Source organism: Gracilinanus agilis, chromosome 3, assembly GCF_016433145.1.
Source record: "Gracilinanus agilis isolate LMUSP501 chromosome 3, AgileGrace, whole genome shotgun sequence".
In the NCBI taxonomy this organism is placed as follows: Eukaryota; Metazoa; Chordata; class Mammalia; order Didelphimorphia; family Didelphidae; genus Gracilinanus; species Gracilinanus agilis.
The window spans coordinates 391,016,902-391,043,925 of record NC_058132.1 but is presented as its reverse complement, the minus strand read 5'-3'; the positions used below and the strand labels follow the sequence as shown (position 1 = coordinate 391,043,925).

General features: G+C 32.7%; 1 protein-coding gene across 2 annotated transcripts in view; it reads left to right on the top strand.

Annotated features, from left to right (window-relative positions):
• DMD (dystrophin) overlaps positions 1 to 27,024 on the top strand; it is a 1,921,557-nt gene that overhangs the window by 603,512 nt on the left and 1,291,021 nt on the right. For both annotated transcript variants that reach the window (XM_044670154.1, XM_044670155.1), the window contains exon 41: positions 2,452 to 2,624. In XM_044670154.1, the coding sequence (XP_044526089.1) occupies positions 2,452 to 2,624 (173 nt within the window). The remainder of the gene's footprint in view (positions 1 to 2,451; positions 2,625 to 27,024) is intronic.

Below are 27,024 nucleotides of genomic sequence, written 5' to 3'. Positions count from 1 at the left end.
CAGTTTCTCTCCATCACAAATGACAGGCACACAAAAAGTATTGACTTAATTGTAAAAGATGCTAGGTACTCTCTTTATGGAGTGAACATTTAGTCCTTTGAATTAATCAGAAAGGATGGAATACAATAGGATAAAAATGATGGACCTGAAGTGGGCTTTTAAAAGTCAGTTCATTGAGTCTAATAGGGAGACTAGAAGAGAAATGCAAGTTCTGATTGCATGAGCAGAAGCATGGAGTGGGAAAAGGGAAAGCTACAAAAAAGTCATGTGGAGCTTAGAAGAAACACAAGTAGAAGCAACCAATACCAAGAAATGGAGAACTGTGGGAACAAAGTTCTAGGGATGATTGGGCATGAAATCTGTGGGGATCAACACAAACAAACAAACAAAAGATTACAGACCCCTAAAACAGTATTATTTGACTTTTTTCTTTCAAACTCTGCCACCAGAGCTTGAAGCCATTTCTCCAGGGATTCTGGAAAAATTTTGTTTACCTTTCTCTATTCAAATGTTGACTTTGTCAGCCACTTTGACCACTTCTTAAACAGTGATTATTACTTGCAATTTGCTAGTCGGTGTTTACTTATTGAGAGGAAGCAATGGAATGGGAAACAAAAGAAAAGATGGTTCTAAAATACTGAGGTGATTTGCCAGACATACTTTCCAAGGGTTCAGTGCCCACGAAATGATAAATTAAATTATAGATATTTTGATTCAACTTCCAGAGTGGATAAGAAGCATTTATATTATGTAGCTTATCTGGTAATGGGTCAACACTAGAGCAAGAGACAAATAGCTGTGGTTGAACAATACTGATCACTAAGCCATATCCCTTTACAATAAAGTTGAAGTATGTTTTTCTCAGATTTTTGTAGAGTATATGAACTCTTCAATTTCCCACACAAGGTATTTAGATAGGTTATGGTGTTTTGAGGGATTACTATATTTCTGCATCTGTTCTCTATTCCTACTTGGGCATCTCCTGTGAAGTTATATCTTCTCCTCTGGATCAGTCTTATTCAGGATTGACCTAAAGGTAATATATCTTATTCCTATATTCAAAGGAGAGTCAGGATCCTTAAATAGAAACCTTGTCCTTCTGGGTGTAACTGCATGTATCATAAAGGAACTGGCAAACCTTTCTTGACAGGTCATTTTTTTAGGAATGATGGCCACTGATGCCACTTGACCCTACCCTAGGCCAACTTTGCTTTTATCTAAAAGTGTGACTGTCTTTGAAGTTCTTGCTGTTGTGTTCTCAATGAATGCAACCTGGGGGAGTTAGATATAGCCTTCTTTTTCCTTTAGCCCCATGATATGCTGACAAAATCTCTGGATTTAAAAAAAGACTTCCTAATATCCAGCTAGGAATATTCATTGGCTTTGTCAGGAGATTGTATGGATTATCTACACCAGGGGTTGGCAAACTACAATTTTTGTAGAACAAATCCAGCTCTCACACTACTTTTGAACTGCCTGATAGCTAAGAATTTTTTTAAAAGAACATTTTGGAAAGTTTTGCTTTAAAAACGTAAAAAACCCTATTGTTAGTTCCTTAGTAGTCAAAAAAGACAGTGGATCATATTTGACCTTCCAGCTGTATTTTATATTCAGCTGATACACCTATGGTAGATTTCAGCATTGTAGGTTCAATATAATTAGATCAATAAGCTCAGTGTTTACGTCTCTGTCAGTTATCTTCCTCCATTGTCTATGCTGTAAAGATAAACTAATATTGAGTGTTGGGGAAAAGTGATAAAGGCACAATGTTTGCAAAGTCAAGTGAACCCTATTAATTTGAAAATAGATTACTCGATTTTAATTTATTACTTATTCCTAAATTTAGGTTAGTTTAGCTCATTTAATTGAATGTATTATTAATATTTCAGAGTTTAGGCAAAGCATACTACCATTATGTAACATTATTGGATGTCTCTTTCAAAAAATATATTTTAAGCAATTTTGTTCAAGAAGCGGGATTTATTTTTTCTCAGTTTAAAAACAAAACAAAACATACTAAAACATTAAGTCTGGCATATGAAGACTCACTAAATGAATTGAGTATTTCACCAAGAAAAGATTTGCAGAGAGGAACATATAGCTGTCTCTATTTGAAGACAGATTAGAAGGTATCTGTTGATCAATAAGTTTATAATTAAAAAATAGAAATTAAAAAGTAGGAAGTATGCTTTAACAGAGAAGAGATTCCTGTACATCCTGGGTTGAATTAAATGATCCCAGGGTTTCCTTCTTAACATGAACTTCTAAGTGATTGTGTCATTTCTCCTACTGCTCCCATACCCCCCACCCCCAAATGCTTTGATTCTTAACAATGGATATTTACCTAAAGGAGAATTACTTGTTATTTCTGAGGCTATTATATTTCCATGTCATTACAATCAGACTCATTTTGATTATTGTTATTTCCCCCAAAAAATCTCAATGTTGCAGAAGGTAAAGGACAACCTGCAAAGGATTTCCAATCAGGTTGAGGTCATTCACAATAAGAAGACAACAGCTTTACAAAATGCTACACCTGTGGAAGCTACTAAGATAAAAGAAGCTCTAACTCAGCTCAATTTCCAGTGGGAGAAAGTTAACAAGCTATATCAAGATCGACAAGGGTAGGTAACTTTTTCAGCTTGTTGTCTAAATGTGCCTGTGTTTTCTGGAGTGAGGAAGAAATGTGTGATAAAAATCTCATTTGCTCCATATTGGAGATTAGAGGATAAGAATGTCTTTAGAGCAGAGAAAGAAAGCAGAGCTCTTTATTATTGAGATGTGATGTCCAATATATGTCTGTTAAGGATTTAAGATCTATGATGTGTATTGTGAAAATTCTATTTTATCAAAATCCATAGGAATAGGCCATTGCTATATGGCGGGCATTATTTTGAAATTTTTTAGTTTAGTAAAACAGATTTCTTGGCCAAGCATAGAAGTTGGATTATTGTTCAGAATTACAAACTATATGTTAATATTTATATAATGGTTCAATTAGTAAACTAAGAGAAACATGACATAACAGATATAGAACTAACCTAGGAATTAGAAGGACTTAGATTGAAATCTCACCTTTGATATGTGACTCCAAGCAGGTCCTTAAGAAATCCAGATAATCTCTAAAACTATCTAAATTACAGAGCAGTTACTCAACTGCTACATGTACATACAAACAATTTCCCCATTCAGTGCTTCTCTATATCATTTAAACTATATATTTGGAAACACATGCATGCATGCACATCACACACACATGTAAATATATGTATATAAAACTATGCACATATGTGTATATGTTTATAAATATGAAACAACTTAATGGTTTTATAATAAGAAGTCATTATTTAATGTATTACTTCTTTTACATATTAATTTTTTATTATGAGAAGACAAATATGAGACATTAAATTGTAATTTAAGCCTTTGTTTTCTAGATTTAAATATATATTATGTATAAAAATTTATTTAAAAATTAGTTTGAATTTATACCAATGTTATCCCTCTTTTTTTTCTTTTTACCTAAAAATGCAGATTATTTGAGTGGATTATATCACTGAAAACAGTTTACATAGCTTTTTCAAGGCTTACTGGCCATAGGAGGGCACATTTTATTCTTCTTGTCAAAGTTCTATGTTAGCAATTGATTTTTTGTTCTCTTGACCCAAGGAAACCACTAAATTAATAAGAATTTTTCATCTATAATCCATGGAAGTTCAGCACAACTCCACTTACCAAGTATCTACATAGCTTAAGCATCGTCTTCTATATTTTGCCCTTCTTCACTCACTCTAGTAGCTATAACCCACCCTCCCTAACTACTTGTGTTTATTTTTTTTAATTTCTAACATCCTTGAATAGAAAAGATGAACAATCAGTGTCATTTTGTATTTCTCAGTTTCAAAGACAGAAATTTTTATATTATTTTGCTATATAATAGTTTTATATTTAAATCTCCTCTTCTTCCTATTCCCATCCCATCTCTCTTATGCAACATTTTCTCCAGGCTTATTTGAACATCTTGTCGTTTTCTACTGAACTGGTTGAGTACATTTTTGCATGTTGAACACAAGTTACAATTCTGAAATGAAATTTAAAAAAATATTCCATTGCTAACTGAATGTTGATGGGTCCACCCCAGCAATCATATTATCTAAATAAATAAATATGCTGTCTTTAACAATCCACCCTCTTTGGAAGGGCCACTTTCCCTCCATGTTTTATACAGGAAATAAATGGCTTTCAGTTCCATGACCAAAAAAAAGTATTAATTCTAAGTGTAAATTATAACACAAAAGAGCAGCAAGGGCTAGATCATTGAGGGTAAGTGACTTGGCCAGGGTCACATAGATAGGAAATGTATGAGGCAGGATTAGAACTCATGTCCTGCAAATTCCAGATCTGGTGCTCTATTCACTTTCCGCCACAGTCCAACATACTTTGGAGTTTGGGTAGATGTGAAAAGATAACACATTCCCCAGTAACGAGGACAGTCAAGGAAACTGAAAAATTTTGCCCTGTTAGCTCACTGGGTTGGTGAGCCAGACAGGTTTTCAGCTTACTCATGGTTATATATTTAGTTAGAAATAACAACACTGGTCATTTGCAATCTGCTGTCTGTTGGTCAACCTACACTCTCTTCCATTTTATCTCCTTTTTGAAGAAGAGCTCCAAAGTTACCACAGGAACCACAGTTCCTTCTTCCACAATCCTCTAATCCTTCTTTCCATATGAGAAAAACAAAAACAAAAGCAACAAACAAGCAAACATACTCCCTTGCTGAAAAGGGGTAATAATTCCTTCCCTGAAAAAGGCTTCAACAATCATTGTTACAAGACTCAGGAAATGTGATATTTTAACAGCCCTAACCTCAAGAGGCTACCTTTTTTGGAGAGTAGAATAGTTAATACCACTACTACTAACATTGTGGTAGAGTAGAAAGAGTGAATTTTTAATTTAAAAACCTAGATTTATATTCCACTAATTCCATTTCAAATATGTGTGTATGTATCTATTTCTTTCCAAATCTCACTTTACTTGTCTAATTATATTTACACTACTTACTTCAGAATTGTAAAGATCAAATTGAATAACCTAAATAAAATATCTGTTACTTGAAAAGCATTATACTAAGGTTTTTAAAATCAATCAAACACATTCACTTGTATGTAGATCACCCTTTACCTTAGCCTGCTACTTGATTTATTTTTGTAATTATTCTTATTATCCTGAGCTCTGTTGTAATCCAGAAGTATGTTTTGATTTTTAAAGTTTATTAATAAACTTGGGGCTTTTTAAAAATTAATTAGTCAGTTGGCTCAAACCTCCATCCAAAAATTTATTCAACATTAAATAAACTAGAGAAATCTCCTTTCCCAGTAGCATTTATTCATATTTCTCTATTCAGTAAATCCTTTAATCTGCTATGATTAAATAAATATTAAATCATTGTATGTGGAATCTACTAACAAATATAATCAGTAATAAAACAAATAAAAGGATAAATAATATTTTGACTTGAGAAAGTTCATAACCAGAGACAACTCAACCCCCACAATAGGGCTTGCTAAAATATTCACATACTAAATAAAAGGTGAAAACAACTTAAATAGGAAAGATTTCAACATTTCATTTCTCTTTGGGTCTTCTTCAGTTTCTCTCCACTCATGACAGGAACACAATATCTTGATAACAATCATTTATCATGCAATTATCTTATAATATTTTTCCACAACCTAACAGTTAAGATAATTCTAAAAGTAAAGAATTTTCTCCTTACTTTATGTCTTCTCTGTGGTTTATCTGTGTTAAATGGGTCTGCTACAAGTGTATGTTATCTAATCTCAACTTCTGCAAAGCATTTTCCTTCCTCTTTAATGGATTATCTCTCCAAGAGAGAAGAAGAATAAATGGGAAGTCACTAATCCATTCATAAGAATGCCTAATAGGCTTGATTTATTGACTGAGTTTGAAAATTTTTGATATTATATATGTTTTATTGTACCTTAGTTTATTTTGTTAAATATTTCCCAAATACAATCTGGAGCACTTGAGAGGATTGTGGGCCATATGGGAGAGGGGAGGAGTAAGCACCACAGGTGCATGTCTGACACCTGTGCTCCATCCCATTCCTGTTCCAAACCTTCTATTCACTCCAGAAATAAGCCATACCATTCCTCCCACTATACTAAAAGTGGAAAACCTCACCTCAAACTTTACTGCAAAAACAGAAGCCATTTGCTATGAGCTTGTTTTTCTACTCTTCTTTCTCCCTTTTTTTCCCCAAAACAATGTAGCTCTTTTCCTTAGCAGGCCCTTATACTCTTGATCACATTTCCTCCCATCTTCTCTAAAAGATTCCACCCTATTCCTTCCTCTATCTCTCCTCTCCTTCTTCCTCTACCTCTACCTCTCCCCCTCTATGAAGAGTAATTAAATATGAAATATGTATTCTTTTCATAAAGTATCTCTTCCTCAGATTCAAGGATAAAAGCAACCTCATTCTGCCTCAAGAAAATTAAATTTACTTATAAAAATAAATTATATCCATGCAGATAGTGTATAAAAATGAATTATTTCCCCCACACCCACTCAGGTAAGGAGGGAACCCTAAACTACCAGACAAATTCTAGAATAAGTAAATTTTTCCTAATCTCACCTTGGACTCACACTACCAAAAAGAGCCTGGATTTGAATATGTCTATACTTCTTAAGCAATGAGGACATTCTCACCATAGTGATATTTGCATTGAACCTAATCTACAATAATACTTGACTAGAATCAAATGATGTTTTGATTTTAGGTGTCTTCAGTGTAATTGGAAATGAAAAGGGTCAATAAGATTGAAAAGAGAGAGTTTGAAACAAGGATATCTAATCTAGAGTGTGTGTGTGTGTGTGTGTGTGTGTGTGTGTCTGTGTCTGTGTCTGTGTCTGTGTATAGGTGATGCAGTTGATAGGACACAATTTGGAATCAGGACATTTACTAGCTGTGTCACCCTGGGCAAGTGACTTAACCCTGTTTACCTCAGTTTCTCATCTGAGGAAAATGAGCTGGAGAAGGAAATGGCAAATCACTCCAGTATCTTTGCCAAGAAAACAAAACAAAATGAGGTCACAAAGATTCAGACATGACTGAAAAATGTCGGAATAACAGCATATATGTGTATATACTCTCTATCTTGTCTACTTTCTGACTCTAGAAAATTGCCAACAAAGACTGAGGGTACACTATAACCTCATACACAACTGCTATTTCAGTTGGCATTTTTAGTGGAACATTCAGTAAATATTTCTCTCCCTTGATAGCACAGGGAAAAATAAGTCTTGTACTATCTACAGAGGAAAATAATAATACACTAATCTTTATGCCATCGCTATTTGATTTTATCCTCTAAAGTGGAAGCGAGAGAGACAGATGCATAATCTGGGAACATTTCCAGAGTCATCTTTTGCTAAATGAGACATTCAGCTCTAGCAGCATTCAGCAGGGCTCTTTCCTTTGTCACAGTGCCAAACATAGTGGAAAAGATACATGATAAACACATACAAGATGCTGACAACTCAGGACAAGATTAACAATAGTGCTTCAGCCTTGGTCTCGGCTACATACAAAGATTTATGTGGACTGATCTGTCTATTTTTTTCTGATGTGTGTATGAATGCCAAAACATTTTCCTTGCTATTGATATCAGAGTATGGGAGATTTTGAAGGGGTTGTAGGGAGCATGAAAATGAGAAGAAAATCAGGTTCCAGAGAACCTAACTCTGTAAAAATTTTTGGTAATTCATGGAAATTTTCCCCAAGAAATAGAGTGGAGGCCATATAAAAAATAGAATGTGAGTTTCAGTGAAGAATAAGTAGGTGCTTCCAATTTTTCTACTTTTCTTATTCTGAATTTTTCTTCATTATCTTCAGTGTTTGGTCTCACAGACTTTATTCTTTCTGGGTCCTTTTGTCCTTCAGAAAGACTTAAAAAAGCGTTGTCATTATTTGTCTTTATTAAAAAATTAAATGCATGAATTTATATGAAATTATATGAATACATGAAGCATTTATTAGTCACTTAATATATGTAAAGCACTGAGGATACAAGTAGAGAAGTAGGTGAATATCTGCTCTCAAGGAGCTCATGTCCTAGTAGGAAAGACAACACGTAAAAGATGGAAAAGTCTCATTATCCTTAGGGTACAGTGACAAAGCACATGGTAAGACTTCATTAATGTCATTTCCACTGATAAAGTTAGATCCATTTCTGATGTTGAACCTTTTTGACAATACCTAAGACTTGGATGACAAGAACTTTCCTTTCTGGGTCTTCAAATGATGTGATTATAGCACTTTCAGGATCACTTGCTGGCCTGCATGTCCACCAAGATGGTGGCTTAGGTACTTTACCTGGAAGCAGGGAAGTTCCCAGTTATACATATCTTTGCTATATCTGAGGAAAACAAGACAAACTTTTCCCTGACTGAAACCTCAGAAAAGGCTCTTTCTACCAATTCACCATACACTCCAAAACCAAAATGTAATAATGGGCTCTCTCCGCATCATAAATATTTCTTCTTTATTGTGATTCTTAAGAGGTTCTCTTCTCTTTGTGATATAACTCACTTTTCGTTCTTCTACATATTCATCTGTTCCTTCTTTATGGATCTTGCATTTTAAAAATCTGTATAATGGTGTATAATAATGTATAATAAACTATGATTAACAAATAAGATATGATGGTAAAAATAATGGTGACAAAAGTTTGTTACTTTGAAAACACGAGCAGAAAGTATATATTAAAAACATCCATCTCAAACATTAGGAAAAACACATTTTAATAACCTGTCATTTCTTATCTTTTTTCTTGACCTTGGCTTCTTTTATATTTCAATTCGATACCCCCTTACCCTTTGTACTCTCACTCTTCACTGTAATTTATACTGCTCTTCCTTTTTAAGTTGTGATTTTCCCCTCCATCTTGAAAACTAATCCCTACTTGTCAGAGAAGTTATTAGCACATAGTAAATGTCTTTCAATAGTTTCCTATTTCATTTTACTTGACAGACAATGGGTCAATGTTTAAAGTCTACTTAGGATACTTCAGTGGATCCAGGATGTCATTATGAGAGGTACCTTCATGTTCAGTAAAGAATGTGCATCTTCCACACAGTATTAACCTATACCATTCTTGTCTCTATTTTCCCACAAATCTTCCATAAAATAACTACCCATCATTTTAGAGGATTTTATTTGGTTCTTTGAATACTTTATAGATACTGATGATGTTTGGAATGTCAGTTGCCTCATCTTCACCTCATGATCAACCCATCTCATTTTCTAATTAGATGAATTATTTTTTTTACTCTTCTCATATACATCATTGGTGGTAATAGGCCATAGCTTACTCAAAGATGATTAATAATGATGATGATGATGATGATGATGGACCTACTATATGTCAATCACTGAGATAAGTATTTTAAATATAATCTCATTGATTCCCAAAACAATCCTGGAAAGTAGGTACTGTTATTATCCCCATTTTACACTTGAGAATACCAAGGCCAACAAAGGTTTAAGATACTTTGTACCTAATTATTATCTTAAGGCCTATTCCAATGGCTAAGATATTAATGAATGCTTAATAATGTCTAATAAATATTTGTTGGTTGATTGGCTATCCCTGAAATAAAACATAAGACTGCTATTTCTGAAGCAGGGCATTTTAAAATGAGAAGAATAAACACAAATTGGTGTTATTTGGGGTCTGTATGGCTTTAAGTTGAATTTCAGAAAGATTAGTGTCATTTGGTTTTTTTAGTCCCCAAATAACAAACATTATTATATATTTGATGATGCTACTTCAGAAATAAGGATGTTTTTTCAAGTTTGGTGTGACAGTTGAATTACCTAATTAAGATCAATTTTGACGAATGTTAATTCGTTTATTTCTGATTATAAATTTGTTTAAAATATATTGTATTAATGATTATTAATACTACATTATTTATGAATACAAATTTTATTAAAAAGATGCCTAGGGTGCAGCTGGGTAGCTCAGTGGATTGAAAGTCAGGCCTAGAGACAGGAGGTCCTACATTCAAATCCGGCCTCAGACACTTCCCAGCTGTGTGACCCTGGGCAAGTCACTTGACCCCCATTGCCCACCCTTACCACTCTTCCACCTAGGAGCCAATACACAGAAGTTAAGGTTTTAAGAAAAAGATGCCTGGTTAAAGCTAAACATGACAGAATTTAGTAAAAAGTGATCAGATATGCTTTTTTTTCATGAAAGTTTTACTTGAGAAACATTAAATGGTCACTTAAGTCTACCCATCAACTTATCATCTAGATCAGTGATTCCCAAAGTGAGTGCCACCACCCCCTGGTGGGTGCTGAAGTGATCCAGGGGGGCAGTAATGGCCACAGGTGCATTTGTCTTTCCTATTAATTGCTATTAAAATTTAAAAAAAATTAATTTCCAGGGGCACTGAGTAATATTTTTCTGGAAAGGGGGTGGTAGGCCAAAAAAGTTTGGGAACCACTGATCTAGATGTTCCTATTTTCAGTCTCTAGAGTACCAAAATGATTCTGAGAGAAATGCCTTTTGTGATTACCATGTCAGGCAAGATAATTTATCTTATATCTTATTTGTCTTTGGAAGGTTCCTGTAAATCTTTTCAGTTTGTAAGTACTTTAGTTTGAGACTTGCTTTAAATCAGTGATTCCCAAAGTGGGCACTACCCCCACCCCTTGTGGGTGCTGCAGCAATCCAGGGAAGCAGTGATGGCCACAGGTGCATTTATCTTTCCTATTGATTGCTATTAAAATTTTTAAAAATTAATTTCTAGGGGGCTAAGTAATATTTTTTTCTGGAAAGGGGGCGGTAGGCCAAAAAAGTTTGGGAACCACTTCTTTAGATGATCAGAAAAATGGCTATAAAGAAAATTTCCATATTTAAAAGATATACCCATTTTATATATACATGTACACATACATGTGAGTATATATGTAGCTGCTTCTTGTATTAATTAAACCGAAGACAATTTTTAGTAATCATTCATTTTCAAATTGATTTTGTCTTATAAACTACTATGTGCAAAGCACTGATTATGCAAAAAGAAATCTTAAACTAGATCCAGCCTCCAAGAAACTTACCTTTAAGTGGGCATATAAAATTTTAAATGTCTAAGTATATATGCGAAAAGTCTATAGGGAAGAAATCTCTAACTACTAAGGAATTAAGAAAGACTTCCCATAGAAGATGGTGCATGAACTGAATCTTGGGAAGATCTTATAGGTCTCCCTACTGCCCTTTTCTCTCTGATTTGACTCACTTATTCTAACTTACCATGGTGGTTTATAATACGGAATATATAATTCCATATTTTTGATAGTCCCCAAATAAGGTAGTCACACTGCTACCACTCTCTCAGCAAGAAACTCAGGGAAATTCTTTCCTATTATTATACAGTGAATCTTCTGAGCCCATGCCATTATATTTGCCACTTAAGAAATCATCCAGCTGAAGTCCATTGTCTTAATCAGAAACTTTTGCTAGACAAAAAGCAAAGCAAAAATAATAATCAAATACCATTCTTCCTATAAAGCAAGGGCATTTTCCCACCAATATTCATTCATAGTCTATGGTGGGAACCAATTTATAGAACTCTAAAGAGAGGGTCATGAATATGGGCCATGTATATCTAGGAGAAACTCAAAACTCAGAACCAGAGTCCCTGATGACTTTTCTTTCCCTCAAGAATAGTCTGCACAACAGTTCAATTTAATGTGAGACTACTTCTTAACATATTATTCTGCTTGAGCCATTCAGGCTCTGAGGTTTCTTCTGAGTGCTAATTAGCATTATCTTGTAAGATAAGCATTTAGTTCTTAGATAGCCTCTGAATTCTTCTGTGAATTATCTTTTTGCAGACATAATATTTCTAAAGCAATTAGCACAGGTTTTGTTCAGTGTTTCCTTCTTATATTCTTATATTCTCCATTCAAAACCATCGAGATGCCAATCTAGTTGTTGCTAGGCAGTTATTTATTAATTCAGGAGATAGATGGGCTAGAATTAGGAAACCCTAAATTCAAATCCAGTCTCAGAAATTTACTAAATTTATGACCCTAAGTAAGTCATTTAATCTTTTTGCCTCAGTTTCTTCAACCTACCTTAGAGGGTTGTTGTAAGGATCAAATGAGATAATTCTAAGTTCCTAGCACAGTTCCAGTCATATAGTAGGTGCTATATAAATATTTGTTCTCTTCCTTCCTTTATCTGCCTGGACTGAATCTTTTTTGGGGGAACTATCAAACTCTCTCTTCTGGGGACACTGGTCTATTGATTTGAAGTAGTGGTGTCCATTTTGGTCTAGTTCTTCCCCATGCATTCTAAGGAGAGATATTGTCCAAAATGTCTGTCAAGATAAATTTCTGTACCACTGGCCAAAATGCTCTGGTTCCCAAAAGAGAAAACTTTGTCCCAGAAAGGCCAAGTGGGGCCACATCTTAGGGATATGAAGCTGTCTGACAACAAGATGATTGCAAAAGCAGATCTACCTCTGTGGTTGTGCTGATGTTATCATTGCATATTAGTTTTTCTTCATTCTCTCTCATGAACAAAACCAACAAATAATCACCTAATTCTCTTAATTAAGATGCCTTAACCTTTCCACCAAAACTACAGTCCTTTTATGATGATTTAATTCAGTGTTTCTGAAGTCATCAACTCACTCCACTTAATGTAATTTCTGTCCACATTCCTCATTCTACTAGGATGCTAGTTTTTACTATCATATCCTCCAGCAGCATCACTGAAAATGAATCTCTATACCCATCAAATATATTTGGAGCATAATTGAAAGCTGAAAGTAGTTGAATTTCCTCAATAATTCCTATCCACAAATGCTTGTGATTCACTACCATTCTCCCACTCTGACAAGTTTCAGAAATGCTAAAGCTTCTAATGAGATCGGGTTTCTGAAAAAAATATTGGGAATAGATGGTATACTTATCCAATTTGCAGATGACATGAAACTAGGAGGTAGAGATAATATATTAGATGATAGCTCAAGGATACAAAGAAATTTCAACAGTTTGGAATTATGGGCCAAATATAGAATACATTGAAATTTAATAGGCATCAATGTAAAGTCTTACACTTGGATTAGAAAAATAAATAGCCCAAGTATAGCATAGGAGAGAAGAAGCAAAAATCAGTATATATGAAATAGACAGGATATTTAGTCAATTAAAAGTTCAGTATGAGTGAATAATATTAAATGACTATAAAAATAGCTAATTCAATGTTTTGGGAGGATAGTTAAAAGTGTTGTCTTAAATTCACATCAAATGAATGCAACTATTATTGAGTTTAATACTCAGCACTAACATTTAAAACTGACTGAACAAATCATTAGCCATGAATAAAGGAAAATTATTTACAGTATAACCTGTAATGTTATTAAATAAAGCTGTGGGATGCAGAATCTGCCAGGAAGCCTGTTTTCTTATTTAAAACATATTTTTATAGAGACTCCTAGGCAGAGAGCGATGAGCTGGGCTCCTGGGATGTGTTGGTTAGAAGGGACCCTTTGAGCAAATCCTTAGCCCCATGCAGGTTTTTCCTTGGGGATACAGAGTGGAACATCAGTGCTGGGCTACGCACCTCTGCAGCTATAATGCAACCTGTTGTTGAAATAGTCTAATAAAGGTCACTTAAAGTCTTTTTTAAATATATGGGGTCCTGGTAGAGAGAGTAACCAATTCTTGATTAATTTTGCTCCTTACTAACTTTATGGTTAGAGATAAATGACAATCTCTTTAGTTCCCAATTGCCTTAGCTATGAAATAAGGCAATTGGATTATTAAATGATTAAATGATTTCTAAGATTCTCTCTAGCACTTGTGAATATTTTTATAGCTCTCTTTAAAGAACATTATTTTTAAATTTTTATTGTTTTTCTTAATTAAATATAGATATAATTTTAAATAATTTTCCTGACATTTTTCAATCCATGTTGTCTTCCTTCTTCCCTCCCCTCCCCATAATGTTATAGGTTATACATGGGCTATCATGTAATATATATTTCCATGTCATTCATGTTATAAATGAAGAAACCTACAACTTGTACAAGAAAAAAATAATCATGAAGGAAAAGAAGTGAAAAATGGCATGCTTCAATCTGCATTTAGATTCCTTCAATTCCTTCTTTTACAGAAGATAACTTTTTCTTTAGGAGTTGCTTAAAGTTATCTTGGACCTTTACATTTCCAGCTCTTGTGATCCTGATGATGACAATAATTTCAAATGATGAAATAGATGAAGGAACTTTTATTATTGATCCTGGAGATTAGATAATCTATAACCTAATAAGTGACATATACTATATATATATGTTTATATATATATACATGCATGTATTATATNATTTTTCAATCCATGTTGTCTTCCTTCTTCCCTCCCCTCCCCATAATGTTATAGGTTATACATGGGCTATCATGTAATATATATTTCCATGTCATTCATGTTATAAATGAAGAAACCTACAACTTGTACAAGAAAAAAATAATCATGAAGGAAAAGAAGTGAAAAATGGCATGCTTCAATCTGCATTTAGATTCCTTCAATTCCTTCTTTTACAGAAGATAACTTTTTCTTTAGGAGTTGCTTAAAGTTATCTTGGACCTTTACATTTCCAGCTCTTGTGATCCTGATGATGACAATAATTTCAAATGATGAAATAGATGAAGGAACTTTTATTATTGATCCTGGAGATTAGATAATCTATAACCTAATAAGTGACATATACTATATATATATATGTTTATATATATATATATACATGCATGTATTATATATATACATGCATGTATTATATATATAATACATGCAATAGCATTTTTGAAGTGATATTATATAGAAGGGGGAAATGACGTATAATATTTGGTTTTACTATAGGAAGCAGAAACATGCTCAACAATTGGAAATTACATGAAGGTAAATTTCATCATGATATAAGGAATAATTGTAGCAAACTCCACTTTACTATGTCCTTCTGACATGGAAATGATTATGGTTCTCTTTTAAGGCTATGTCTAGAAAGTATTAGCCCTTGCAAAGTTAGAAAGTCTCAGAGTTTGACCCAAACAAAGTCTAAGCATCTATCAGAAATCTAAGTTTGCTTTCTAAGGGGCTTAGTTTAGTAAAGAATGCCTCAGAACCAGTGTGCTGGCCACAGAAAGATAGTTTTTTTAGATGGGTAACTCACAAAACTAGGGAAAATACCAAATTTTCCTTAACCTCATGTAGCCCATTTCCACTTTTTTAAAAGTTATTTTAGTGATTTAGTGACTGTGAGGAAATAAAGAAAGAACGTATTTGGTGATAAATTAAAGAAAGGGTCACAGTTTAGAGAGAAATAAAGAAACTGCTTTAATTATGCAGCCAGTCAGCAAAAAAAAAATTATTTGCATAATTAATTATTTGAATATTCTTTAACCATATATTGCAAAACTAATGTATTCACAGACTATCATGAAATAAGTAACTTATGCACCAATAAGGTTTATCAATTATTGAGAATGAAGATGTAGAGATACCTTAAGATGAAGTCAATAAGATCCTCCAAATTAAATGATTATGCATTCTGATACTTAGTGACTTAAATGCAAAAGTGAGAAAAGGTGAGGATGAAGAATAATACATGACAAAGTGCAGTTCAAAAAAATATGAAATAAGATAGCCTAAAGTCTTATAGACTTTGAGAGAGAAATTGCTGAGACTTGGTCAATATGATCAGCAAATAACATCACAAAAATGAATTAGAATATGAGAAAAAAATATTTGCTATTGTTTTTAAGTAATTCCTGAACTAACTTGCTGAATGAATAAATGAGACCTATCTGTCAGAACAAAAATCAGAATTGAATATGTAATAAAAATAATGAAAATAATTTAGCATACAATTATAACAACTCAAAACAAATATTTCATCAACCAATTGACAATGAAAATGGAGAAAGGACAACAAAAATGTTATCAACACTGATTATTGTCATTTTATTTATTGATATAGGTGATGCAAATTTATTGCCACACCAACACCCAGAAAATGCCTTAGTCAGCAAATAGCTCACTTAGAGTGAGAGAGATATCAGTAAAAGGCAACATGAGTTTAGAAAACAAAGTATTTTTAAGTTTCCTCAAAGAAGGGTGATGTAGACAGAAGTGTTGAGAAGAAATACAATTTAAAAAATAGTAGAGAGCTCATTAAGCAAAGTCAAATGCACTTAAGCTCAAAAATGGAATGACAATAAAAGAAGAAAACTAGAAATGACTTTAATGTGAGAATGATCATCAAAAAATGGAAACGATCTTCAAGACCTTGATGAAAGCTGATTGATTGCTTGATTATATGCCTCTCACATAGTCGGTGGTACAGTAAACATTTATTGAGTCTATTATGTGTTAGGTACTGTTTTAAGTGTTGGAGATACAAGAAAGGAAGGAAGGAAGACTGTTCTTGCTCTAAAGGTGCTCACAGTCTAATGGGGGAGACAACTATGTACAAATAAGCTATATACAGAATAAAATTACAATAATCCACAGTGGGAAAGCAGAAAAATTAAGATGTAAAAGAAATTGTATAGAAGAGGGATTTTATTGAAGCAAGCTAAAGAAACCAGAAAGCATAGATAAGGAGGGAGAGCATGCCAGGTAGGCATGGAAAATAACCTATAAAAATGGACTGATTCTGGAGATGAAGTTTCTTGTTTGAAGAAAAGCAAAGGGGCCAGTGTCAATGGATTGTAAATTTTGGAGGAGTAAGTGTTTAGTTTAAGAAGACTGGAAGATGGGAGAGGGGCAGATTATAAAGGATTTTCAATACCAGAGATTGATCCTGAAGGTAGTAGGGACCCACTATCTGGTGAAAATACTCTTTATCTTATATTCATCTTATGGTAAGTATCAAAATTGATAATATATGTAAAGTATTTTGAAAATGACTAAATTCTACATGCATGCGAGGCACTGAGGTTACTGTTATTATGATTATATTACCTTTTCATGAAGCAATTACACTTAAGTATCATGTGGATTATTTTTAATTCAGTAGCACATAGGGATATACGTCATGTATATATGTATGTATGTATAATTTCTCCCCTGGGGTAATTCTCCAGAACTTTAACTTACTGTCAAGTTTAATAAAATGATAATTAATCCCAAATTTTTTATATGAAATTCAAGAATTAATAGTGCATTTTTATAGAAAAGCTTGGCAAAAAGAAGTGAAGAGAAAGTGTACTTGGAAATGTGTTAGAGAGGGTTTCCCCCACATTTTTCTTTGTCTTGGACCCCTTTGACAAGCATTTGAATCCTATGTATCTCCTCAGAAAAAAAAAGTTTTTAAAAGCATAAATATATTAAATCACAAAAAATTCAAATTCATATTGTTAAAATAAAGTTCTCCAAATGGATATGTATGGGTGTGTATATATACATTATTATATATACTAGATAATCATATATATATATATATATATGTACTCATATATATATATGAGTTCATAGACCTCAGGTTTAGAAATCTTGTATTAGAGTGAAAGGGAGAGATTAAAAAACTTGATTTTAACACAAAAAGTTGATTTTAACTATGTTCTATATCCTGGTTGAGATTTTTTTTTAATTGTAGGTCATAGTTTGTTAGTGTTACTTGTACTCTGTTATTGTAAGGATAGATTGTAACTTTTAAATATGGACTAAGTGGTATAAAAAATAAATAGCCTAAAGACCTGTCTGCTAGAGAAACAACCCACTAAGAGAAAAACAAAAATATCATTCCTTACTCCCCACCCCCCAAAAATAAAATAAAATAAAAATTAATTCAATACACCTTTTTTGGTGGAAAGCAAAACAAGAGTTTCTCACTCAGTTTATTGTGATGAGGAAAAGCAACAATGAAGTACAGCTGTTGCAGCTGTAAAAATTCTTTATTTAACACTGTGAAAAAGCAGTATTCTCGGTGAGAATAGCAAATTCTTACCTATGAGTGGCTCATCACAAAACAGATTTTCTTAATTATTTGAAATCTATTCATGTATTTAGTTTGAAATGCTTTTGAAAATACTAATTTCCTCAAAGTAATGTCTTTTGCAAAAAACAAAACAACAAAAGACCCAATAATTTCAGAGTTTACAATCCTTCCCCATCATCAAAAGTAGTATATATATATATATATATATGTATATTTTTTTACTTGCTAGAATGGCATTATTTATAGAAACTGATTATTCATTTAAAATATAATTTTCAAGGAATTTTTCTAATTTTTTTAGTAATGCTTTTTACAGTTGAATGTTAATTATAAATATTGACATATAAATGCCTTTTTTTAAAAAGGAAGTTAGGGGTTTTTTATTAGTGTTTTCTTAATAAAAACCATTAGTCTTTGTTTTGTCTCAGCAGGGATAGGCTGTGTCATGTGGAGTTTGAGTTTTGACCACTTGCTATTATACATAATAGCAAGTGGTCAAAACATCTGTGTGTGTGTGTGTGTTTTGGGATAGGTGGCATTTATAAGGATAAGAAGGAGATCCCTTGTGGAATCACTAAAAAATCCATTACTGTTTCTAAGTCTAGAAACAGAGGTGATATAGTCTAATATGGCTTTCCCTTCCTAACTAGACTTGAGACCCTTTGGATCACATGATGGTTTTTTCTCCAGCTACTAGGGAGCCTAAATTAGGTTGTGATTTGGGTATGTCTTTAATTATCTACTCCTCTTATTTTATTCTGATAAACAACCAATGATAGCGGTTTTTCACAACCACTTCAGCACCAGAGCTACCTTTATAAAGGAAGTAGTAGAAGGTATCAGCTATCTTTTGACAGTCACTAATATAGGCAGGTACTATTTTAGAAGAAGTCTGGAAAATTTGGAGATCAAGATAAAATATGAAGTCATTTTAGTAAAGGTATTTGGGGAACTTTTAACTGTTGTGATGAGGTCAAGGGTTTTAATCAGTACATAGTTCCTTCTATAGCTGGCATTGTTCTTGAGTAGTAAGCAGTTGGTGCTTCAGTGCCATCTGGCATTTTGTAGTTAAGCACAGCTCCAGAATCATAAGGTGACCCACCAGTAGTTAGCAACAGCAGTTTATGTTCATTGAAGGATACTAGAAAACTTGGATGAAATAACTCTGGGGTTTTTTTGTAAGTTCCCAGATTCTTGAAGAATAAATTATCTTTTAAAATATACATATAGGGGGCAGTTGGGTAGCTCAGTGGAGTGAGAATCAGGCCTAGAGACAGGAGGTCCTAGGTTCAAATCTGACCTCAGCCACTTCCCATCTGGGTGACCCTGGGCAAGTCACTTGACTCCCATTGCCCACCCTTACCACTCTTCCACCTTTGAGACAATACACCGAAGTATAAGGGTTTAAAAATATATATATACATATATAATAAGATCAAATTAGATACATGACCTAGATATAAATGGAGATATCATAAATACATTAGAACAGGGAGCATATTTTGTGGATAGGAAAATAATTTATGAATAAACAACATATAAAAAACTTTATGAAATGTAAAATGGATAATTTGGGATACATCAATTTGAAACATTTTGTACAAATAAAATTAATATAACCAAAATTGGAAGGAAGCAATGAATTGGGGGAAAAATTTTAAAGGCAGTTTTTTGGAAAGAGGTCTCATATTTAAATTTTAATGTCAAATATATGAGAATATGAGCCATTCCCCAAATTAAGAAATGGTCAAAAGAGGTGAACAGTTTTTGGATGAATAAATCAAAGCTATATGTAACTATATTTTTAAAATGTTCTAAATCCTTATTGACTAGAGAAATGCAACTCAAAATAACTCTGAAATGTCATCTCACACTTATCAGATTGGCTAAAATGATAAAAGGGCAAAATGACAAATTGTGGAAGGGATGTGGAAAAATAGGGACAGTAACAGTGTTGGTGGAACTGTGAACTTATTAAATTATTTTGAAGAGCAATCTGAATTTATACTCAGTTGTAAAACTGTATATACCTTTTGATGCAGCACTATTAGGCTTATTTCCTAAAGTGATCAAGGAAAAAGGTAAATGTTCTAAAATATCTATAGCAGCTCTCTTCATGCTAGTGAAGAACTCAAAACTGAAAGGGTGTCCATTAATCAGGGAATGATTGAATAAGTTGTGGTATATGACTGCAATGGAATGCTACTGTGCCTTGCCTTAAGAAATGACAAATAAGATGATTTAAGAAAAAACCTGGAAAGACTTATGTGAAGTGATTCAAAGTTACAAGAATAGAACAGAGAATCTTGTGTATAGTAACAACAATAATGCATGAAAATCAACTGTAAGTGACTTAATATTAATAAGGCCAGGATCCAGGACAATTCTAAAGGACTCATGGTGAAAAGGCATATACACCTCCATAGAAGGAATACACAGTCCAAATGTAGATTGTAATATATCATTCTTCACATTATTTCCTCCAATTATTTTTCTCTAATGTAAGCAATATGTGTCTTCTTTCACAAAATGACAAATAAGGAAATATTCATTATATGATAATATTTATATAGCTTCTACCATATTTTCTGCTTTCTTGAGGAGGACAAATAAAAGGTGAGAGGCAGGGGAAAAAATGAGACAGATTTTTGGACATAGCTAGTGTGAGAATTTGTTTCTCTTAGATAAGCACATTTATTATAATGTATTACATATTTATATAATTTATTACACATTATAATTTATTACATATCTATAATTTATTACATATAGGACATGTTTATATAATTTTTTCATATTGTAATTCATTACATATTACATTAATAATTCATATGCATTGTATTATTGTTATATTATATTATATATAAAAATAAATGAACGCATTTCATGCATATTAATGCATATGTTTAAATATAATATAAAATTTAAATACAAATATATACATATTTATATCCTTGGTCATTATTTTTCGTGTCACGAATTTGTTCTTTGCCTCCTAATGGGCTTTTGTGTCACTACCTTCAGCTTGAGGATAAATGGAAGCTTCTCTATAAAAAGGTCATTATATACTCATAACATGGATCCCTGGAAGATAGACTGAATAAATTTTATAATTCTGAAGAATGCATATTGGCTTCACCAATTCTCACAGTGAACTTTGTGAAAAATATTGAAGGCGATATCATTTCAATTAGTAATATGTGAAAACTGGCATATTTTTCTCTCTCATCTTCATGATTGTTTATGAATATTGATGATGAAAACACTGATCTTTATTTATTTGGCTATTTTGCCCTTAGTTTTCTGAATATGATGAAATTCTGTCTTTCCTCTTACAAGTAATTGAACTCACATGTTCTCAGGCATATGAAATGCTATGACAGTTCCTAGGCTTTCATAAGTTGGATTTTGAATGGCATATTCTCTCAAAGTAGACTTTTTTTTTCTTCTCCAGAATCTTCTCTCCTTATCCTTGACTATGCAAACAGAATCTCTCTACAACATGAAGTAGCTCAGTATGAAAAGGAAGGTAGTTGAAAATTCTCTACATTTTCATGCATAAAATCTCAATAGAAACGAATGATATACTATCTACAAAGTAGTTACAGCTGAATCCACAATGCAAAACCATCACACAAGAGAAAAACTCATGAATGAACACTGTAGAACTTTTAACACTTAGAATATTCATTCATTTTCCTTATTCCCACTCTACTTCTTCAACTACCTCATTGAGCATGAGTCTGGACTGTACTCGGGATCTAAGTCTTGAGGGACAGGAAACTGGAGGAAATAGGGAGATGCAAGTACCAAACAAGGAATTTTTGTTTCCATAGTTAGAAGCAGTTGAAATTAAATTTGCTCTCTGGTCGATTGGGTTTTTTTGTTTGTTTTTGTTTTGTTTTTTTGCAAGAGGCCTATAAGTTTTTGAGTCTGTTGAAGGGCTCCTTAAACTTTAGGGAACATTGTTAAATAATGCTTTTTTGACCCTTTTACTAGTAGTTCTTATATGCTTTTATTCTCTGGATTGTTTTTAAGCAACATTGAGAATCACTTCTACCTGAAGGTATTGAACTAGTCTTAATAAAGTCTTTGTTTTAATCCTTTGCCTCTGAGAGATCCATTGTAACAGATACAGGATTACAACAATGATAAAATGTCAGTGATTTTACATCAGCTCTAAAAGAACAGTCACTCATTCAGCACAGGCACTAGGAAGGGAGCACTGAGAAAACCATTTATTAGGACAAAATATATCTTATAGACAGTAGTCAAAGCCACAAGTTGGATGTGAATTGTATTAGGCCTAAGAGATCAGCCCTTCTCTGACAGATCACTCAGAGAAGAACCTAATCTCAGCCAACCTTCATATACCCTGAAATGCCATGGTTGAGGCCTAAGGCTAGAGACCTATTTTTAAAGGTCTGCTTAGCTGTTGAAAGGAGAAAACTTGAATAATGAGGAGAATTGCTGAAGGACAGTGACTGACCAGAAAAAAAATGCATCAAAAAAAAAACCCAACAAGATTTAATAAAGGTCTAGCTCACCAGTAGATCAAGCAACAGAAAAAAAAATAAAAATAGTAAAACCTTAGTAAAAAACAAAGCCTATTAACCAAACTTAAAAAAAAACACAATTCTCGTGGTTTCTCCAGTGATCATGTAACAGCAGCAATAAATTTCAGAATATTTTTAAAAGAATACCACTCTTATAAGAAGAAATTATGACTGAATTTAGGACAAAAACTAGAGCACAAAAATGCAGAAGAAACAAAAAAGGAATAAAAAGTTTCAATGTATGATGAAGAACCTTCCAAAGAAATATAATCTCTGAGAAATAGAATCACAGATCTGTAATACAAAGAAAAATACTAAAGAGGAAGAAAATTTGACAGAAGAGAAAAAAATGCAACAATGCCAATAAAACATTCTATAAGCCAATGTAACTGACTTTTTTTAAATCAACCAACAAGCATTTATTAGTAGGTGTCAGAAGAAAAGCTCGAAACAAGATCTAGATCACTTTGAAAATTAAACTAAAAATAGTCATTGCATAAAGTTGATGACAGAAATAATTTAATGATTATAGTTCTCTCAGAAGAATAAGGTAGATCATTCCATAATCCAGGAAATAATTCAAGGACATTGTTCACATTGTGACGATCTCTCATAATCTGAACAGGGAGATGGTATTTAAATTGAAACTTGAAGGAAACTGATTTTGATTGGAAGAAATTAAATGGGAATTCATTTCAGCAATGGTGATACTTTGAATGAATACAGAAAGGATACAGGGCACAGTAATAGCTTGACATAAAGTAGATGCTTAATAAATGCTCGTTGACTGACAGAGAGAAGGAATAGCAGTATAAAATCCAGAAACAGTAGTCTAATTTGTCTAGACTATAGAATATGTGTAATGGAATGATATAAAGTTAGGTTAGAAAGTTGGGTTGCTTTGAGAAATATTGAGAAATATTTTAAATAATAACTAGCATTCATATATGGCACCCCAAGATTTTCAAAGCTCTTTGCAAGTGTTATCTCATTTAATCCTTACAGCAAACCTGAGAGATAGGTGCTACTCCCATTTTATAGATGAGAAAACTGAGACAAACATAAGTAAAGTGACTTGCCTTAGGTCACGTAACTAGTAATTATTTGAGGATGGAGTTGAATTCAGATATGCTTGACTTTTTTCCCCTAAGGAGTTTGCCTAGGATTTAAGATTACTGAGGAAAGGAGTGCCATCCTAGGATTATAGATTTAGAAATGTAAGGAACCTCAGAAGGCATCTACATATTACATTAGACCTTTATTTCAGGAAGTAATTTTTTTTTGGCAATTGTGTGAAGGATGAAATGAAGAATGGAGGCCATGAGGATCTGAACTACAGTAATGGGCATGTGAAAGCAGACTTTCAGAACAGCATGATGACTTCTGTTCCCGCAGGCAGCTGCTTGCTACCATAAGTTGACTATCACAGCTCACAGTTTAGTCTTGAAGAAAGCCATCTGCTTTATGTCTCTTGGCAAAGTTTGTTTAGAAACAAGCAGCTGTATAAAAAAAAGAAAGGAGTCTATGCTTTGCAGTGGCAAATGAACAGGTTCACAACGTAAATACAAAAATCTTACTAATCTAAGCTAATATCTCTTTAGGAAGGAAATCCCCTTTTCCTAAATCTAAAAAGAAGACCTGCAACATTAAATAACTGTTAGGTTAATTCAGCATTCACATATCCGTGGGATATTTTGATACATAAAAAGAGCCATGATTTTATTCACATAGTTATTTACACAAATGAAGCTTATAAGACCTCTCTGTCTCACAATAGTGGTTCTTAATCATTTTGTGTCTTGTATCCCCTTTTTGCAGGCTAGTGCCTATGGACTCCTTGGAATAATGGTAAATGCACAAATTTTATTTGTATTTCAATTTATGAAAAAATTAATACATAGAAAATACATAATTTAATATGTAGAAGAATAAATTATTATTAAAAATTTATCAACATATCTATAAAATATGCATGTGCACATAGATAGGTAAATTTAAAAAGCTAATAGTCCCCAGGTTAATAATCCCTACATTAGTAAATAGTTTCATAACCTTCTGCCTTTTTCCTTCAAAAAAAAAAAAAACAAAACGGTGCTCATTCATCTCCATCCTCAGTCACCTCCATCCACCAAAGCTTGTCAGATAAGATTCATACCTTATATCACTGGACTTTTACTTGAAGACTTTCTGACTCAATTCTACCTACTGAAGATTTAATTTACTAGCAAAGCCATAAAAATTCTAAGGTTACCTCCATATCCTGTTGGGGCATAGAAGTAGAACTTTAGATGATAGTTCTTTATTTTTTCCAGATTACATATTATACAATTTCAATAGCCATCTTCTGGCATTTTACAATCCATGTTCTCTCTCCCTCTCCCACTTGTCCCCTTGTCCTCTCCCTGAGATGGCTGGTAATATAATATAGTTTGTACAAGTGGTTTAGACTGCAAAATGTCAGAAAATAATTACTGAAAATTATACCCACATTTAATCTAGAAAAAAATTTAAAAGATGTTCCCTGCCTTTGAGGAGTTTACATTAAATTTTATTTTAAGGCAGTCTTTAGTACCATTTTGGGTCAAGGATTTCTTTATCAGTCTGGCAAAGCCTGTGGACTCCTTAGAATGTTTTATTTACATAAAAATAAAACAAATAATATTACAAAGAAATGCATTATGTTGAAATACTTTTATCAAAATAATTTTAATTAAATTCAAAGAGCCTATGAAATCTGTCCATGCACTCCCGGAGATCCATAGACTTCAGATAAAAAATCCCTGATCTAGTGGCTATAGTACTTTCTAAGATAAATGACAAAATTGGTATATTCTGGCAATATTTCTAAAGAAGCCAAAAAACAGATTTCCTGAATTTTAAAAAGTTTTTTTTAGTTAGCTATAGCTCAACTATTAATTTTTACTTCAGTACCATGAAATGCAGATTTGTTCAATATTAAAAATAGTAATTTATTACTATTGAGAATATGAAAAATAACAAGAATGATTGGAGATTTGTAATATAATACCATTTATGAGAATGAGAATTCAAAGTTTGATAAACATAAGAAAAAGAAGGCTAGAGCGGAGAATGACAGGGTTCTTTATAATAAGCAAATAGTGTAGTACCACAGAAAGATTATATCTTAAAGTCACTAAAGGAACATTAGAAATAATTTTTAGGAAAATTTCTTTAACAGAAAAATTATATACAAATTTCCCAGGATCTTCCTCGGTGGACAATTTTATAGAGTTGCACTACATATACAGAATGGATTGGATGTTCTTGGAATTCTTTCAGCACTATTTTCCCATGATTCTGTGAATAACAACAACAAAAAAGGCAAAGCTTGACTGCAGGGTTATATATAGATTATGAGTAGACTCAATATGTATTGCCACATGGTCAATATGGCTTTAGTGATCAGAATCAATCATAAATTGTAAAGAGTGTTTTAGTGACTAGTAGGGGATATTTATTGTCTGTGTAAACATAGAGCCACATGTCACCTTGAAAGCATAATTCTAGAAAAGGAAAACACTAAGAAATGCATCTTCTTTGAAGAATGTACTTAATATTCCACACCAGCAGCCATAAAATCAAGCTCTTGTGATATACAATACCCAAATGTTTCTCCTTCTGATTTCAAAGAAATTTTAGTCACAGGAGATGTTCTTTATCAATTATATTATACAAACTTTTTTTGGTTGTGAGCTACATTTAGCCAGCATGAGAATTTATGACAAACATAAACTTCTTTCCTTGAGATATTTCTTTAGAAAATATTTTCATGTTAAAAATTTCAATCAAATATCTACCCATCATGTCTAAATCTTTAGATGCACCATGAAAAATACACAGAATATAAAGGACAAAATACAAATGCTCCATTATTAATAACGTAATGAAGTTCCAAAGTTTAAAAAAATTAGGCTTTTTTCTTTTTGTCAGCAGGCCCCAAAAGGGACAATTTTCTGCAAAGCCAGTCTCTTTTTTAATATGGTTTGTTTACATTAAAGAAATATTCAAGATTTCTTTTGGTTTTTCTTCTGTTGTAATGTGAGAAAGAATGATGATCTCTAACGCAAAATTGTATAAATTTGAAAAGTGAAGTGAGTGGAACAGGAGAACATTGTACTTAATAACAAAAATCATGTAGGATGATCAACTGTGAATGATTTAACAAATATCAACTAGGCAAGAATCCAGAAGGATTCTGAGGGACTCATGATGAAAAAGGATATCCATTGCCAGAGAGAACAGAGTCCAAATGCACACTGACACATGCTAGTCTTCACTTTATTTCCTCCATGTATTTTTTCTCCAGTGTAAGTAATATATACCTTCTTTCATGTCATAATGAACAGGGAATATATATATATATATATATATATATATATGTATATATATGTATATATATGTATATATATAT